The following is a 13,779-nucleotide window of genomic DNA, read 5'->3' on the forward strand; positions in this document are numbered from 1 at the left end:
ATGAATTCTCACATTTTTGCAGTAATGACTTAAATAACTCCTGCATAGGACAAAATGGTTCAAGAATATCTAAAAACACTCCCACCACGAACAGGAGCTCCTTGTTCTTTACTAAAATTCTTCAGTTCAGTTGTTTCCTGAATAATAATTTAGCTTGTTTTTCTCCACTCTTAGTAGCGACCCAAAAGTTATTCGACTGAAAAATCAAGGATGAAAGATAAGGTGTCTAGCGCGAATAAATTCGCTTGGGATGCGCCTACGTGTTCCACTTCAATTCAGAATTCATTGAGGTTTTCCAGCCTTTCCAATGACTAGCGGGGGCCAGCAAACGTTTCTGGACAGTGATTTTATCCCCCCAGACAATTCTGGTAACAATCTATCGAACAAGGGAGGGATGATAGGCTTGGTTCACTTTGAGGCGGTCTCGAACCATCCATCTGGTGATCGCAAGTTATTTCCCGTAATTGTGGGAGCAGCATGTAGAGCAGGCTGCCCTTCAAATCGTTGTATCTAAATGAAAAAGTGGAACGGTTGCAGTCGTTGCTCAGCAACTTTGCGATGCGATATACCGAAAAAAATTAAACTCCGTATAATACGAGTTCTAGGAATACGTTTTCAATTTCAACCTTATTGTATTAGGGTGTTCGGAAAGTATCTGCCGAAATACGGCAAAATTTCAGAACAGCACAACTTTTTAACAATATTTATTATTCGACGAAATAATCTCCATCAAGATCGACAACCTTCTGCCAACGTCTCACGGATTCATCGGCATAGAACTCCGGCGACTTGGAGGCGAAGAAAGCCCAAAGTTCATTTTCGAGGTGGGCACGATCATCGTAGCGCTTCTCTTCCAGGTGATGCTGAAGCGATCGGAAGAGGTGGTAGTCGCTCGTGGCCAGGTCCGGGCTGTACGGTGGGTGCGGTAGAACTTCCCATCCCAGCTGCAGAATTTTCTGAGAAGTCTTTTTCGCGATGTGAGGGCGCGCGTTATCGTGCAGGAGGCGAACGTTGTCGAGCTTCGGGTGCTCCTTGCGGAACTTGTCGGCAGTCTTTGCATTTCAATGCAGTAGACCTTGGCAGTAACTGTCGTGTTCGAACCCGACAGTTACTGCCAAGGTTCAGTACCGACAGCAGTTCCAAACGGTACATTCCATGAACTCTCCACCAGACGCTCAGCATGACCTTCTTTTCATGGATTTCACCTTTCACGAAAGGATCCGGCATTTCATCGCCAGCGCTCCACGCACGTTTGTGTGGTTGACGTAGAGGACCCATTTTTCATCTCCAGTGGCAATGGTGTTCAGCCAGTCGAATCTGCGGCTTCTGGAGAGCAGCTGAGTGCAGATGTCCAAGCGTCTTTGGCGGTTGCCGTCGCTCAATGCATGTGGGAGCCGCTGACCGAGCTTTTTCACTATTCGGAGAGATCGCGTCCATTGCTCACGGTGGACAGCGAACAGCCAAGACTGACAGCAAAATACCGTAAACCTTCATATGGATGCTGCTCCGCCAGATTCTTTAGTTCGTCGAATGATATTGCAGTCGGTCGACCTGAGCGAGGATCATCTTCGAGTTTCTTGTTTCCGGCTTTGAAGCGCTGGAGACAGGCGCGCACAGACCGCTTAGAGGGGGCTTCAGTGCCGAATACGTGACTTAAGTTTCGATGGGCTTCAGCAGCGGGGTGGCCAGATTCGAACTCGTAAAGGAGTACGTGTCGAATATGGGTGAAATGTTCGGCCATTATAGGATGAAATAGGCAAGGAAGAGGGAGCCAGATATGTTATGTGTATACAAGCGGTAGTGTCCTTATATAATATATTTAAAACGGAAACTTCCATAACTTCTCAAAAAAAAATCTGCGCTACTGCGAAATTTTCGGCAGATACTTTCCGAACACCCTAACATTCCTCTCCTAGTTTGTTTAATGAGCGTACTGTGGCCTTTCTTCCTTTTTTGTTGAGAAAAACAAATATGAAGCTTTGCTACATATGAAACGTTTCTAGTAGCCTTGATCACCTTGATCACCTTGACTCCCGTTGATCTTCGAACTGGTCGAGCGGGCGCCAATAATTCTTCCATTTGTCCCGATCGCGTGCCAGAGTAGCCCAGTGGTTCCTCGTTTCGCGTGGGACAAGAAGAGCATCATAATTTTCTTTGAAGGACTTCGTGAAGAAATCTGGCCATCGGGTCGGCGGTCTTCCCGAAGCGCGCTTAATCTCGCAGGAAACCCAGTCGCTCACGACTCTGGTCCCACGGTTGTCGTTAAAGCGCATCACGTGTCCAGCCCACCTTATTTTACTTTCCTTGGCAAACGCGGCGGTCTAATCTTCGATCGCTGACTTAGGAGAGAACTTCGAATCCCGTCCCTCACTTGCGTGAAACGGTATATACCTAGCATCACTCTCTCAATTGCGCGTTCAATGACGTTCACCGTTGTTTCTTCCAGTTTGCGAAATGCCCAGGTTTCCGAAGCAGGAAGTACGGTGGTGTTGAAGAGGTGAGCACGGAGCCGGGTGTTCCTGGTCTTCTTCACTACATCCTCGATGGTCTTATACGCTCCCCAAGCCGCTCATCTCCTCCTGGCCAGCTCGGGGGTCAGGTCGTTCATAATGTTCAACTCCCGATCCAGATAAACGTTGCTGGTGCATTCGGATATGTTCGTTCCATTCAGCATTCGTTCCGCTTGGCTGATGCTAGGTGTTATCAGTACGATGTCATCAGCAAGGCGCAAACGATGTGGCTGCCAACCATCAACCTTCACTTCGTTCGTTCTCGAGGGTAGCTGTGAATATTTTGGGTGAGATTGTATCACCCTTTCGGACCCTTCTATTCACGTCAATGACGATATTCTTGTAGAATGGCGAAATTCCGGGCGTGAAGTTACTGCATAACTCTCGAAGTAGCTTTATGTACTGAGTAGGGATGCCTTGGTTGTCAAAGGCTTCCACGACCACTTCCGTCTCAACTGAGTCGGAAGCCTTCTCCAATTCGATGATGGTGAGACAGAGCGGCATCTTGTACTCTCGTGATACCTCGATGAGTTTCGAAACAGTGTGATGTGGTCAATCGCGCTGAATCCTTTTCGAAACCCTGCTTGCTCACATGGCTTTCATCCAAGACCTTTTCAATTCTATTAAGGATCACTCTTGTAAAGAGCTTGTAGATGACGGACAGATTGGGCGATAGTTGCCGATGTCATGTAGATCGCCCTTTTTTATACAACAACACGGTATTGCTGGTCTTCACCTGTTTAGGAACCTTGCATTCCGACAGGTAACGTGTAAAGAACCTCGCCAGGGTGTTGATGAGTACTGGCGGAAGGTTCTTCAGGTGCTCTTGTCTTATTCTGTCGGGACCGGGTGCCGTACGATTTCGACATTTTTTACCGACATGATACTATGTCATATTTCGGGCGGGAGAACCGGAATGCGGATGGAATGATATGTCCGTCTTCCCTCAGATGGTGAGGGGGCAAGTGGACATGGCTGTCGAACAGATAAGAGTAGAAGTCGTAGATGATTTTCTCCATCCCCCTTCTCGATGCAATGGTTGTTCCCTCCGGGTTCCGGAGAGTAGTCATCCTCGTCTTGCGACTGGCGAAGTCTCGACGGGCATAGCGGATGCTTTTCTCCGCCTCTGCAGCTTTAGCCAGCACTTCTGCTCTTCTCTCTTTAAAGCCTTCCTTTATCGCCTCTCTGCAAAGCCTTGCGAGTCCGGACGTGAGTTCTTGATTCCTTGCGGCTTGTGCTGTCCTAAGCTGGCGTAACAGCTCAACAGTTTCAAGAGACAGGCATCCCTTGGTGGTTTTAAAACTCTAAGCTTTCGTTCTTCGTGGGGTCGTGAAGGTGTTCGAGCCGGTCATATTCCTCGTCGATGTTGTCCATTGCGGAATCTTCCCAAAAGCCGGCCAGCGTAGCGAAGAGATCCCAGTTGATGATAGTCTTGGGATCTCTCTCTCTCTCTGAACTTGGCGGTTTTATCTGTTCTCCTTGTAAAGGAAAATCTTCCTTGGAGTAGGCGATGGTCCGATCCCGTATAGAACTGTGGTACAACAGCGACGTCCGTCAGGCAAAATCTTTTATTGACGATGATGTGGTCTATTTCATTACGGTACCCTCCACCAGGTGATTGCCACGTCCAGCGTAGAGAGGAGGGCTCCTGGAATTGCGATTTCGCATGGATGGTCTTAGTCGTCATGATGAACTCGGAAAGCCTCTCCTCCTGGTCGTTCCATTGTAAGCCGTAGGTCCCGATGTGAAGTTCTTCAGGCGTTCTTCTTGGGCCTCGTTGAAATCGCCAATTATGACCTTGTAGAAGGCATTATCTTCTCGGTAGAACTTTTCCAGGTCCATATAGAAAACTTCGACTTCTTCTTCGTAGCTTGATGTTGGTGCGTAAGCGACGAAGATAGTCAAAGCTGATGTTGGACCACATCTTCTCATCCGCAGACGTCCGATTCGGGTCGGATGTTGTTCGAAAGAGTCGATGTTCTTTGCCATACTCGTGTTGGCGAGGACGCCAACTCCACCAACACCTGTACTGTCGCGTGTTCCTAAGAACAGTTCTTCTCCAGTTTCATATATGGCGTTGAGAGGGTGACGTCGTCTCGTCTCGGTCAGCCCGATGGCGTCGTACTTGATCTTCTTGGCTTGTATCATCAGGTCTTCGATGGCCGCTTCCGATGCAGGCGCACATGCGTTATAAGTACAGATCGTCATCTTAGTCCTTTTCCGTTTCGGTAGCCTATATGACTCCTGCAACCCCGTCCTTCGTAACGCTACCGCACCAGGCTTTCCTGCGAAATCTGGAAACTCGTTCCTGTTACTGTAACACGCAACAAAAATTTAAAATCCATGGGCAGGTTGCAAGCCTCTATTCCCATGAGTTTTTGGAAGAACTTCCGCTTTCCCGAAGTAGACATGTGGAGCTTATTCGTTGGAGGGGTCTCCAAACCGCCTCCCTTACACCTCCCAGTCACTTGATTGCAGGCTTTTGGCCGGACCGACGTGCGGGATACGAGGATGTCATGAGTCAGCACTGGCTCAGCAGAAACAGGGAGTCCATCCCCTGAATCCACCCTCGTCTCTGGGCGAACATAGGGTCGCTTTTGGTCCGCGATTAGCCCCCTATCCGCCACCCGGGAACGCGCACGTTGGCTCGCAACTAACCGGCTGTGATCCCTCTAGTGAGGGAGATCCGTGGGTTTCTAGTAGCATCTTATAAAATTAGACTTAATTCGCGTTGCGTTTGGATTCACTCTATCTTCTGCTACGGTATATTGAAGGCGCCACATCTTTGCATATGGTAACTCTGTGCAGATGTGCTACTCACTCGCCTACTGACTTCATCCTTAGAGCAATCGTCTGTACTGAAATCAAAATGCTAGAGTGGACTTCCTCATTCATAAGTGAGTGTGAAGGAAGCGAGTGTGGCGCAGTCGGTAAGAGATTCCGCTATGGCTGCAGCATGATCGACAGGAGGTTCGATTCTGCCTAAGTGCCAACCAAGCCTTTCATCCCTCCGTGAAGGATAAAGTGGTATCAGACTTGTCTGGGAGAATAAAAACGCTGGCTTGAGACATCGGCTAGCCCCCGCAGGTCATTATATAGGCCAGTTACACGTTCACAAACCTCAAACGTTTCTGAATTGAAGTGAACGTGATGGCGCATCCACAGCGGATTGATTAACGCCGGACACTTTATATTTTATCCTTTATAGGTGTAAAAAGTTCTTTTGTTGCTTAATTTATCGACTTCACGCGCTTCCATTCTATTGCTTGTTTGGCTGTCACTTCGTCGAGCGAACTGGTCACTCGGATGCTCATAATTCATGTGATTTCTGCATTTTTAGTCAATGTTATCTGGCTGCGGTACTGGGAAAATCATTCTAGTTACTGCTAGGGAAAACTCGTGGTCGAAAATATTCAGAACATTGTCTAGAAAGCTAAATTGCGCAGCGGAGCATGCTATACAAGTTTGTGATGCTCTCTCTCTAAACATGATTTTTTTGTTTTTTATTTTTTTTAAGTTGCGGGGTGTAGCGCAGTCGGTTAGAGGATCCGCAGTCTGCACGATCGATCGGAGGTTCGAATCCGCCCAGCGCTCACTAAGTCGATAAAGTATGTGTCATAAGTGTCGATAAATTGGTACCAGACTTGTCTGGAAGGATAAAAACACTGACTTGACACATTGGCTCTGACACTTTATAGTTTATCCTTTATTTTTCAGTTGGCAGACTCTTTCTCAGCTCTTTATTAATTTTACATTTTATTTTTTAACTCTCACACTGTTCTCAGATAGCACAATTTTCAGAATTCGTGAACGAATTACGTACATAATTATAAGTATAATTATAATTATGCATATTAAACAAAAAAAAAACGTTCAAAGTAACACATTTAAAATATCATAAATATTTAAAATAAAATAGCAATAATACAATCAAATACACTCATTTAATAATTAATAATATTTACTAGTAGCCATTTACGGCACTATCGTAGTTGAATTATTCAGGATTATCGATTACCGTCAACCCGCTATCCCTCCAAACAGTCCATCCAGGAGTGCACCTCCTAACGCACCTCTAACTCTGATACTGAATCGATAACGATCTAAAAGAATAACTTATCAGTCTATCAATACATGATGATCACATATATTAGCACATCACCTCATCGGTATCCGTATCCACCCATTGAACCATAAGGACCTGCTGGTCCCATTTGTCCAAAAGGACCTCCTGGTGGTGGTGGCCCGAAACCGCCACCAAATTCGCCTCGACCGGGACCAAATGGACTTCCCGGTCCTCCGAATGGTCCACCTGGGCCTCGCGGTCCTTGGAAAGGTCCTTCGAATGATCCACCTGGTCCACGCATTCCTCTTGGACCTCCGAATGATCCACCTGGTCTACGCATTCCTCTTCGACCTCCGAAAGATCCACCTGGTCCCCCTCGTCCTCCCGGTCCACCACCGTGTCCAAATGGGCCACCATCGTACGGACCGTACTGAGGTCGAGCCCAGACGGCTATAAGCAACATCAAAAGTATTGGCAACGTCGATTGCATCGTAGTAAACATTACTTGGAAAATCTGAAATTATTTACCATATCAATCGATATTTTCTAGTGGTTTTCAGTTCATAAATAGAGTGGAGTAATTAAACGATCATTCGGAAAATTTAATTAGACTGGAAAGTTAAGAGAGAGAAGGAGAGAGAAAAGAGTTAATGCTTTCCTAAAGGACACCTTGAAGCGCTGATCTCATAAATTTTGTGAGATAATCCTTAATGGGAAATCGTAAATCCAGTGCGAAAACAAGTTAACCTCTCGAAGTATGAAAAATGAGTAAAATATTACTTATTGTACAATAAAAATGTACGATAAAAAGAAGTAATATGATACAAATTCCAAAAAAAATCAACAAATAACAGAAAATAATGGAGACAAACCCGTCAAACATGACAACAAGTTATGCGGTAGTATCGAAGCGAATACGATATACAAAATGAGGGAGTGACGCAAAGAAAAGTTCTAATCCTATTTTGTTTTTTTTTTCTAAAAAAGATGTCTCACGTCTAAGTGGACTCTACTTGCGAAAAAAAATTCCCCAATTAACTGAACATTCGAGAAAGATTCGAATGAAGGCGAAAAACGTTTATTGATCGGAATAAAATGGAATCAACAACGGAAAAAAATGGCAACAAAGAGGGTTGTGCTTATTCTTAGGATGCCTTTCTGCTATTTATATTTGTACAAAATGATACCCTATCATGACGGTGTAGCGCAGTCGGTAACAGGTCTCTGCGGCCACATAGTCGATGGTTCGAAACTGCCCGAGTGCCAACCAAACCTTCCATTTCTCTGAGTTTTTCTCTGAGCTCGTTAAATTGTCTGCGAGGATAAAAACGCTTACTAGATATTCGGTTGGCCCTGGGAAGTCAATGTGTATAGCAGTTACGCAAAAAACTTCAACAACTAAGAGTTAGAGTAAAACGCGTTGGTACATTCCAACTCGATTTATCCGCTAGTGCCTTTATCCTTTTTATCCTATCACTGGACGAGGTCAATTATCCTTAATAAAATATGTCCCAGTGCTTATGGTAGTTTTGAGCCCAAAATCTCACCTCAAAAATTAGCCGTAAGCAAAAATATGGCACTATAATGTGTGTAGGGTTAGCGTGTAGTGATAAGGTCACGAGATCAAGCCATGGCGGATTGTTGCGAATCTTTAAAAGGTGTTACTAAACCTAGAGTGTAGAAATTACTACAACTTATTTACCGTTCACGAGCAGATGTCGAGCTATGAAGGGATGAGAGGCAAGAAAATGACGGAAATTAAAGGAGGGAGAGAAATACGAAGGGTTCTATACAGCCAGCGTAAAAAACTGGCACTTTAACTGAAAAAATAGGGCAGAATTCCTTAACAAGATAAAGTTTATGAATTTTATGCAAAATCCGGGCAAAAGATCTTTTATTTTTGTAATTTTCTTTTTGTTCTACTTTTTTTAACTTCAGGTGAATAGTTAATTGGAAAATGAAGAAGGAGGAACTTTTCTTGCATAGCTCATGCATCGGGGTTAAAGGGATGTAGGCGGGAATGGTAGGGACGAATATAGTTGCAAAACATCAAAACAAAGTCATCAAAACATGTAGCATTATAAATGATAAAATATGGGAAAACCAAATTCGGAAAACATCCGTGCAGAAGGGATCGTTGATGACTCGAGATGTCATCCCACCTGTTTGATAATAACAATGACGTCATATTCACACGGCCAAAGATCTTCGCTTTTTCGTTTTTCTTTCCTTCTTTAAAAATATATTCGGAATAAATACCCCTTCTTTACGTTAATAAACTGTAACATACTTCCTGAATGTAAATGAATATGCGGATGAATCTTACGGATGATGAGATTACGAATTTTTGAAGAAGAGAAAATGAGAAATGAACCTTTATGTGAACTAAAAGTGAGAATGTTCATCAGACGCGCAAGAAAATAATTAATGATAATGATTTGACAACAAATCTGATGTAATAATCCTTTAACTAGATATTATAGTACTCTGGAACTTATCTAGAAACTTAAAAAAAAAACCTTAAAATTTTCAATTGAAATCTCCAAGTATTACATCTCCATCATCTTCAGGAACTCTCACATTTTTTGCGAGAATGACTTAAATAACTACTGCATGGGACAGAATGGTTCGAGGATATCTAGAAATACTCCCACCACGAACAGGAGCTTCTTGTTCTTTACTAAAATTCTTCAGTTCAGTTGTTTCCTGAATAATAATCTAGCTTGTTTTTCTCCACTCTTGGTAGTTATTCGACTGAAAAATCAAGGATGAAAAATAAAGTGTCTAGCGCGAATAAATCCGCCTGGGATGCGCCTACGCGTTCCACTTCAATTCAGAATTCATTGATTTTTTCCAGCCTTTCCGATGACTAGGCGGGCCGGCAAACGCATCTGGTCAGTCATTTTATCCCCCCGGACAATTCTGGTAACAATCTATCGAACAAGGGAGGGATGATAGGCTTGGTTTACTTTGAGGCGTTTTCGAACCATCCATCTGGTGATCGCAAGTTGTTGTAATTGTGGGAGCAGCATGTAGAGCAGGCTGCACTTCAAATCGTTGTATCTAAATGAAAAAAAGAACGGTTGCACTCATTGCTCACCAACGTTGCGATGCGATCCACTGAAAAAAGTAAGACTTCGTATAGTACGAAATCTAGGAATACGTTTTTAATTTCAACCTTGTTTTATTTCTCTCCTGATTCGTTTAATGAGCGCAATGGCTTTCTCTTCTTTTTTTTTTGCCCTGCCGTCCCAGACGTCGGACGGTGGACCTGCACAGTGGGCCCTGCCCTCTCAGACGTCGGAAGGTATGGCGACCGGTGAGAGGCGATCAAATCTCAGGTTGTTCAGGACATCATTTATTCTGGACCAAGGCGACACACGCACGACTCGCCATGGAGACTGTCTCAGACTGTGTGCTTACAACGCGAGAAAAGTGTCCACAGACGCCGATCTGCATGCCCTTCTCGAAGCTGCAGAGCACATCAAATGTCACATGATTGCTCTGCAGGAGACCAAGTGCAGAAGGAGCGACATACGACAGATGAATGAGGGTACACTCGTCATTCGTGGAGAGAAGGTTCTGTCGCGAAATGTAGGCGGTGTTGGTTTTGTTGTGCACCCATCTGTCGTCCATCTTGTCGATTCTCAAGAGATCCTGTCACCTCGTCTGGCCATTCTTCGCCTCCGCCCTCTGCGCCAAAAATCCATCTGTATCATCAACTGCTACTCACCAACATCAGCAGCTGATGAATCCGAATTAGACGCATTTTACGAGGAGTTGGAGGAAGTGATCCGCAACGAGAAATCCTTTTACAAATTCGTTGTTGAACTCTCTTTTCAAAAAAAAAGATCATCGTCGGTGGACATGGAAATCGTCCAATGGTGCGACTCGTGCGGAGATCGACCACATACTCACCAACCGGAAGTGGTGTCTACTTGACGCCTCAGTAATGCCATCCTTTTGTAGGGGTTCTGATCAGCGTCCCCTTCGTGCGAAAATACGGCTTAGCCACACGATGGAAAAGAACATCTGCTATCCGCAACGAAAGAGAAAAGAAAAGAAGTCGTCTACGACGATTGCGTACTCGAAGATTCCTTGTCCCAAGGTGACTTCGAGCTTCGAGGAGGACCCAAACGTGGACTACGAGATGCTGCTCAGAGGATTACGAGCCTGTGCTGAGCGTGCCTCAAAGCCACGCACGACAAACTTGGATCGAATTTCGAAGACCACCAAGGAGTTGTTGGAAAGAAGAAGGGCATTGAGACTTGATCCGAATGCATCCATCGCACATTGAGCGGTTAGTAACAAACACTAGCTGCGGAAAACCGTTGCACGGGGATCTTTTGAAATACAGGCAGAAGAAGATTCTGGAAGCAGCACAAAGAGGAACGAGTCTAAAGAAGTGCAGCAGGGATCTCGGCGATTATAATATTCCGCTAGCATTCCGCTGATCCGTTCATCAACTCCTGTATCAAACCCGATCATCCTCACTGGTGAGGCTCCACCATGGATTCTCCATTCGGTAGTACGAGCCGCTATCAAGAGCATGAAACCTGGCACAGACCCTGTTTTATATCAGCAAGCTTTCTTCAGGCTGGTGGCCATCCACTTCACGTAATCTTAGCAGCGCACATGACATCCTACCTTCAGAAAGAAAGAATCCCAGACCGGAGGAAGACCTCGCGAGCCGTTCTTATCCATAACAAAGGTGACCGAGAGGACCTTTGCAACTACCGTCCGATATGCTTGCTGAGCGTGTTATACAAAGTATACACCAAGATCATCCTCACACGCATATCTAAGATGTTGAATGAAGCGCAGCTTCAAGAACAAGCTGGATTCCGTCAGAGGTTCAGCTGCTTGGACCACATCCAGACCGTGTCGAGGGTCATAGAGGTTTGCCGGGAATACCGCCTGCCCCTTGTTCTAACCTTCGTCGACTATGAGAAAGCCTTTGACAGCGTAGAAACGAATGCAGTACTATCAGCGCTGGTCGGTTAAGGTGTGGACGCTTCGTATGTGAGGACACTAGCCAATTGCTACGATCGATGCACCACGAAGATACAGCTTTTCCACCGCTCCCTCGCCATAACCATTGGAAAGGGGTAGGAAAACGAGAATAGAAGAATAGAAGAATAATGAAAACTGAATAGAAGAATGAGAGCAGCATGGGCATTCGCAGCCGTCAGAGAAGCTACGAACCAACTGATGGACCAAGATCTTCGTGCCCATCTGTTCGACTCGGCAGACACCGCTGCCACGTCTAGGAAGCTACTTGCTACCCACAGAGCCCTTGAGAGTGTCTTCTGAAGTTTACCCAGCGCACACAACACCTAGCCGTTCTTCGTATCTCCGAATTAAGAGGAATGTCCCGTCTTCGCGACCCAGCGGAATATGTATCGAAAGCAAAACATAGATGGGCCGGTCACATCATGAGAAGAATCGACGATTGATGGACTAAAAGAACGCTAGAGTGGATCCCAAGAGATGCAAAACGCCCTCGAGGCAGACCACTAGCGAGAAGGAGTGACCTGTTAGCGGATGGACTAGCTGAGAGCTCAGCTGGATACGGCTCAAGGACCTCGTCAACGTCACTCACTAAACTTGAGAACATCTTGATTGACAATGGCGAGGGAACGAAACGAGTGGAAGAGATGCTGGGGCCTGCACGTCAAGTGAAGATGGGCCATCTAAATGATTTAAATAAATGATAGTACGAAATCTAGGAATACGTTTTTAATTTCAACCTTGCTGTATTTCTCTCCTAATTCGTTTAATGAGATTGCTGTGGCTTTCTCTTCTTTTTTTTTTGTTTTTTTGTAGAAAAAAGCAAATATGAAGCTTTACTACATATGAAACATTTCTAGTGGCGTTATTTAAAATTACCCTCTATTGGCGTTGCGTTATGCTTTACTCATTCTTCTTCTACGGTATCTTGAAGGCGCCATCTCTTTGCATATGGTACGTCTGTGCAGATGTGTTACTCACTCGTCCACTAACTACATCCATAGAGCAACCCTACCAACAGTCCGTAGGGCGTGTGTACTTAAATCGAGATGTTCGAGTGGATTTCCTCATTCTTATGTGTAAATAGAAGGGAGTGGCGCAGTCGGTAAGAGATTACGCTCAGGTTTCATGATGATCGATCGAAGGATCGAATCCGCCCTAGTGCTGATCAAGCCCTTCATCCCTTTGGGGTCGATAAATTGGTACTAGACTTGTCTGGCGGATAGAATCAGTCATTTGGTATATCGGCTAGCCTCCGGAAGTCATTGTATGGGCCAGTTACAGGTTCGCAGACCTCGAACGATTCTGAATTGAAGTGAACTTGGTGGCGCATCCTCAGCGGATTGATCAACGCCATGCACTTCATATTTTATCCTTTATAGGTGTAAGAAGTTCTTTTGTTGCTTAAATTATCGAGTTCACGCGCTTCCATTCTATTGCTTGTTCGGCGGTCGCTTCGTAGAGCGAACTGGTCACTCGGATGCTCATAATTCATGTGATTTCTGCATTTTTGGTCTATGTTATCAGGCTGCAGTACTGGCAAAATCATTGTAGTTACTGCTAGGGAAAACTCATGGTCAAAAATTTTCTGAACATTGTCCAGAAAGCTGAATTGCACGGAGCATGCTATACAAGTTTGTGATGCTCTCTCATCTAAACATGATTTTTTTTGTTTCTCATTTTTTTTAAGTTGCGGGGTGTACCGCGGTCGGCAAGAGGTTCCGCTGTCTGCACGATCGATCGGAGGTTTAAATCCGCCCCAGTGCTCACTAAGCCTTTCATCCCTCCGGTGTCGACAAATTGGTGGAGGTTCGAATCCGCCCCAGTGCTCACCAAGCCTACCATATCTACGGGGTAGATAAACTGGTACCAGACTTGTCTGGGAGGATAAAGACACTGACTTGACACATTGGCTCTGACACTTTATAGTTTATCGTTTATTTTTCAGTTGGCAGACTCTTTTTCAACTCTTTATTAATCTTACATTTTATTTTATAACTCTCAGAGTGTTCTCAGATAGTACAATTTTCAGATTTCGTGCACTAATTAAGTATATAATTACAAGTATAATTATAATTATGCATATTAATCAAAAGACGTTCAAAATAACACATTTAAAATAATATAAATACCTAGAATAAAATAGTAGTAACAGAATCATATACACTCGTTTAATAATTAAAAATATTTTGT

At 44.7% G+C, this 13,779-nt stretch overlaps 9 protein-coding genes across 12 annotated transcripts; 3 read left to right on the forward strand and 6 right to left on the reverse strand.

Moving 5' to 3' along the window:
- Positions 1–990: 990 nt before the first annotated feature.
- On the reverse strand, positions 991–1,278 carry RB195_013122 (uncharacterized protein; the record flags this gene model as incomplete). Its single annotated transcript, XM_064202803.1, has 1 exon — positions 991–1,278. One exon carries the CDS (start codon positions 1,276–1,278, stop codon positions 991–993), a length of 288 nt encoding a protein of 95 aa, XP_064058684.1.
- Positions 1,279–1,414: 136 nt separating this feature from the next.
- Positions 1,415–1,741, reverse strand: RB195_013123 (uncharacterized protein; the record flags this gene model as incomplete). Its single annotated transcript, XM_064202804.1, has 1 exon — positions 1,415–1,741. One exon carries the CDS (start codon positions 1,739–1,741, stop codon positions 1,415–1,417), a length of 327 nt encoding a protein of 108 aa, XP_064058685.1.
- Positions 1,742–2,569: 828 nt separating this feature from the next.
- RB195_013124 (uncharacterized protein) lies at positions 2,570–3,014 on the reverse strand (the record flags this gene model as incomplete). 2 transcript variants are annotated; one of them, XM_064202805.1, is made up of 2 exons in its annotated part: positions 2,570–2,782; positions 2,835–3,014. In XM_064202805.1, the coding sequence occupies 2 exons, from the start codon at positions 3,012–3,014 to the stop codon at positions 2,570–2,572; spliced, it is 393 nt and encodes a 130-aa protein (XP_064058686.1). The 2 variants fall into 2 exon arrangements, with proteins under 2 accessions (XP_064058686.1, XP_064058687.1); XM_064202806.1 differs by having other exon boundaries at positions 2,570–2,755; positions 2,823–3,014.
- Positions 3,015–3,382: 368 nt separating this feature from the next.
- On the reverse strand, positions 3,383–4,178 carry RB195_013125 (uncharacterized protein; the record flags this gene model as incomplete). Its single annotated transcript, XM_064202807.1, has 3 exons — positions 3,383–3,752; positions 3,814–3,961; positions 4,115–4,178. The coding sequence occupies 3 exons, from the start codon at positions 4,176–4,178 to the stop codon at positions 3,383–3,385; spliced, it is 582 nt and encodes a 193-aa protein (XP_064058688.1).
- A 15-nt stretch (positions 4,179–4,193) lies between these two features.
- On the reverse strand, positions 4,194–4,718 carry RB195_013126 (uncharacterized protein; the record flags this gene model as incomplete). Its single annotated transcript, XM_064202808.1, has 1 exon — positions 4,194–4,718. One exon carries the CDS (start codon positions 4,716–4,718, stop codon positions 4,194–4,196), a length of 525 nt encoding a protein of 174 aa, XP_064058689.1.
- A 1,955-nt stretch (positions 4,719–6,673) lies between these two features.
- Positions 6,674–7,078, reverse strand: RB195_013127 (uncharacterized protein; the record flags this gene model as incomplete). Of its 2 annotated transcripts, XM_064202809.1 has the most annotated exons (2): positions 6,674–6,849; positions 6,889–7,066. In XM_064202809.1, the coding sequence occupies 2 exons, from the start codon at positions 7,064–7,066 to the stop codon at positions 6,674–6,676; spliced, it is 354 nt and encodes a 117-aa protein (XP_064058690.1). The 2 variants fall into 2 exon arrangements, with proteins under 2 accessions (XP_064058690.1, XP_013306716.2); XM_013451262.2 differs by having other exon boundaries at positions 6,674–7,078.
- A 2,807-nt stretch (positions 7,079–9,885) lies between these two features.
- RB195_013128 (uncharacterized protein) lies at positions 9,886–10,518 on the forward strand (the record flags this gene model as incomplete). Its single annotated transcript, XM_064202810.1, has 1 exon — positions 9,886–10,518. One exon carries the CDS (start codon positions 9,886–9,888, stop codon positions 10,516–10,518), a length of 633 nt encoding a protein of 210 aa, XP_064058691.1.
- A 10-nt stretch (positions 10,519–10,528) lies between these two features.
- On the forward strand, positions 10,529–10,873 carry RB195_013129 (uncharacterized protein; the record flags this gene model as incomplete). 2 transcript variants are annotated; one of them, XM_064202812.1, is made up of 1 exon in its annotated part: positions 10,529–10,873. In XM_064202812.1, one exon carries the CDS (start codon positions 10,529–10,531, stop codon positions 10,871–10,873), a length of 345 nt encoding a protein of 114 aa, XP_064058692.1. The 2 variants fall into 2 exon arrangements, with proteins under 2 accessions (XP_064058692.1, XP_064058693.1); XM_064202811.1 differs by having other exon boundaries at positions 10,595–10,873.
- A 338-nt stretch (positions 10,874–11,211) lies between these two features.
- On the forward strand, positions 11,212–11,580 carry RB195_013130 (uncharacterized protein; the record flags this gene model as incomplete). The annotated part of the gene is made up of 1 exon (XM_064202813.1): positions 11,212–11,580. One exon carries the CDS (start codon positions 11,212–11,214, stop codon positions 11,578–11,580), a length of 369 nt encoding a protein of 122 aa, XP_064058694.1.
- Positions 11,581–13,779: the final 2,199 nt, after the last annotated feature.

This window comes from Necator americanus, chromosome V, assembly GCF_031761385.1.
Source record: "Necator americanus strain Aroian chromosome V, whole genome shotgun sequence".
NCBI lineage: Eukaryota > Metazoa > Nematoda > Chromadorea > Rhabditida > Ancylostomatidae > Necator > Necator americanus.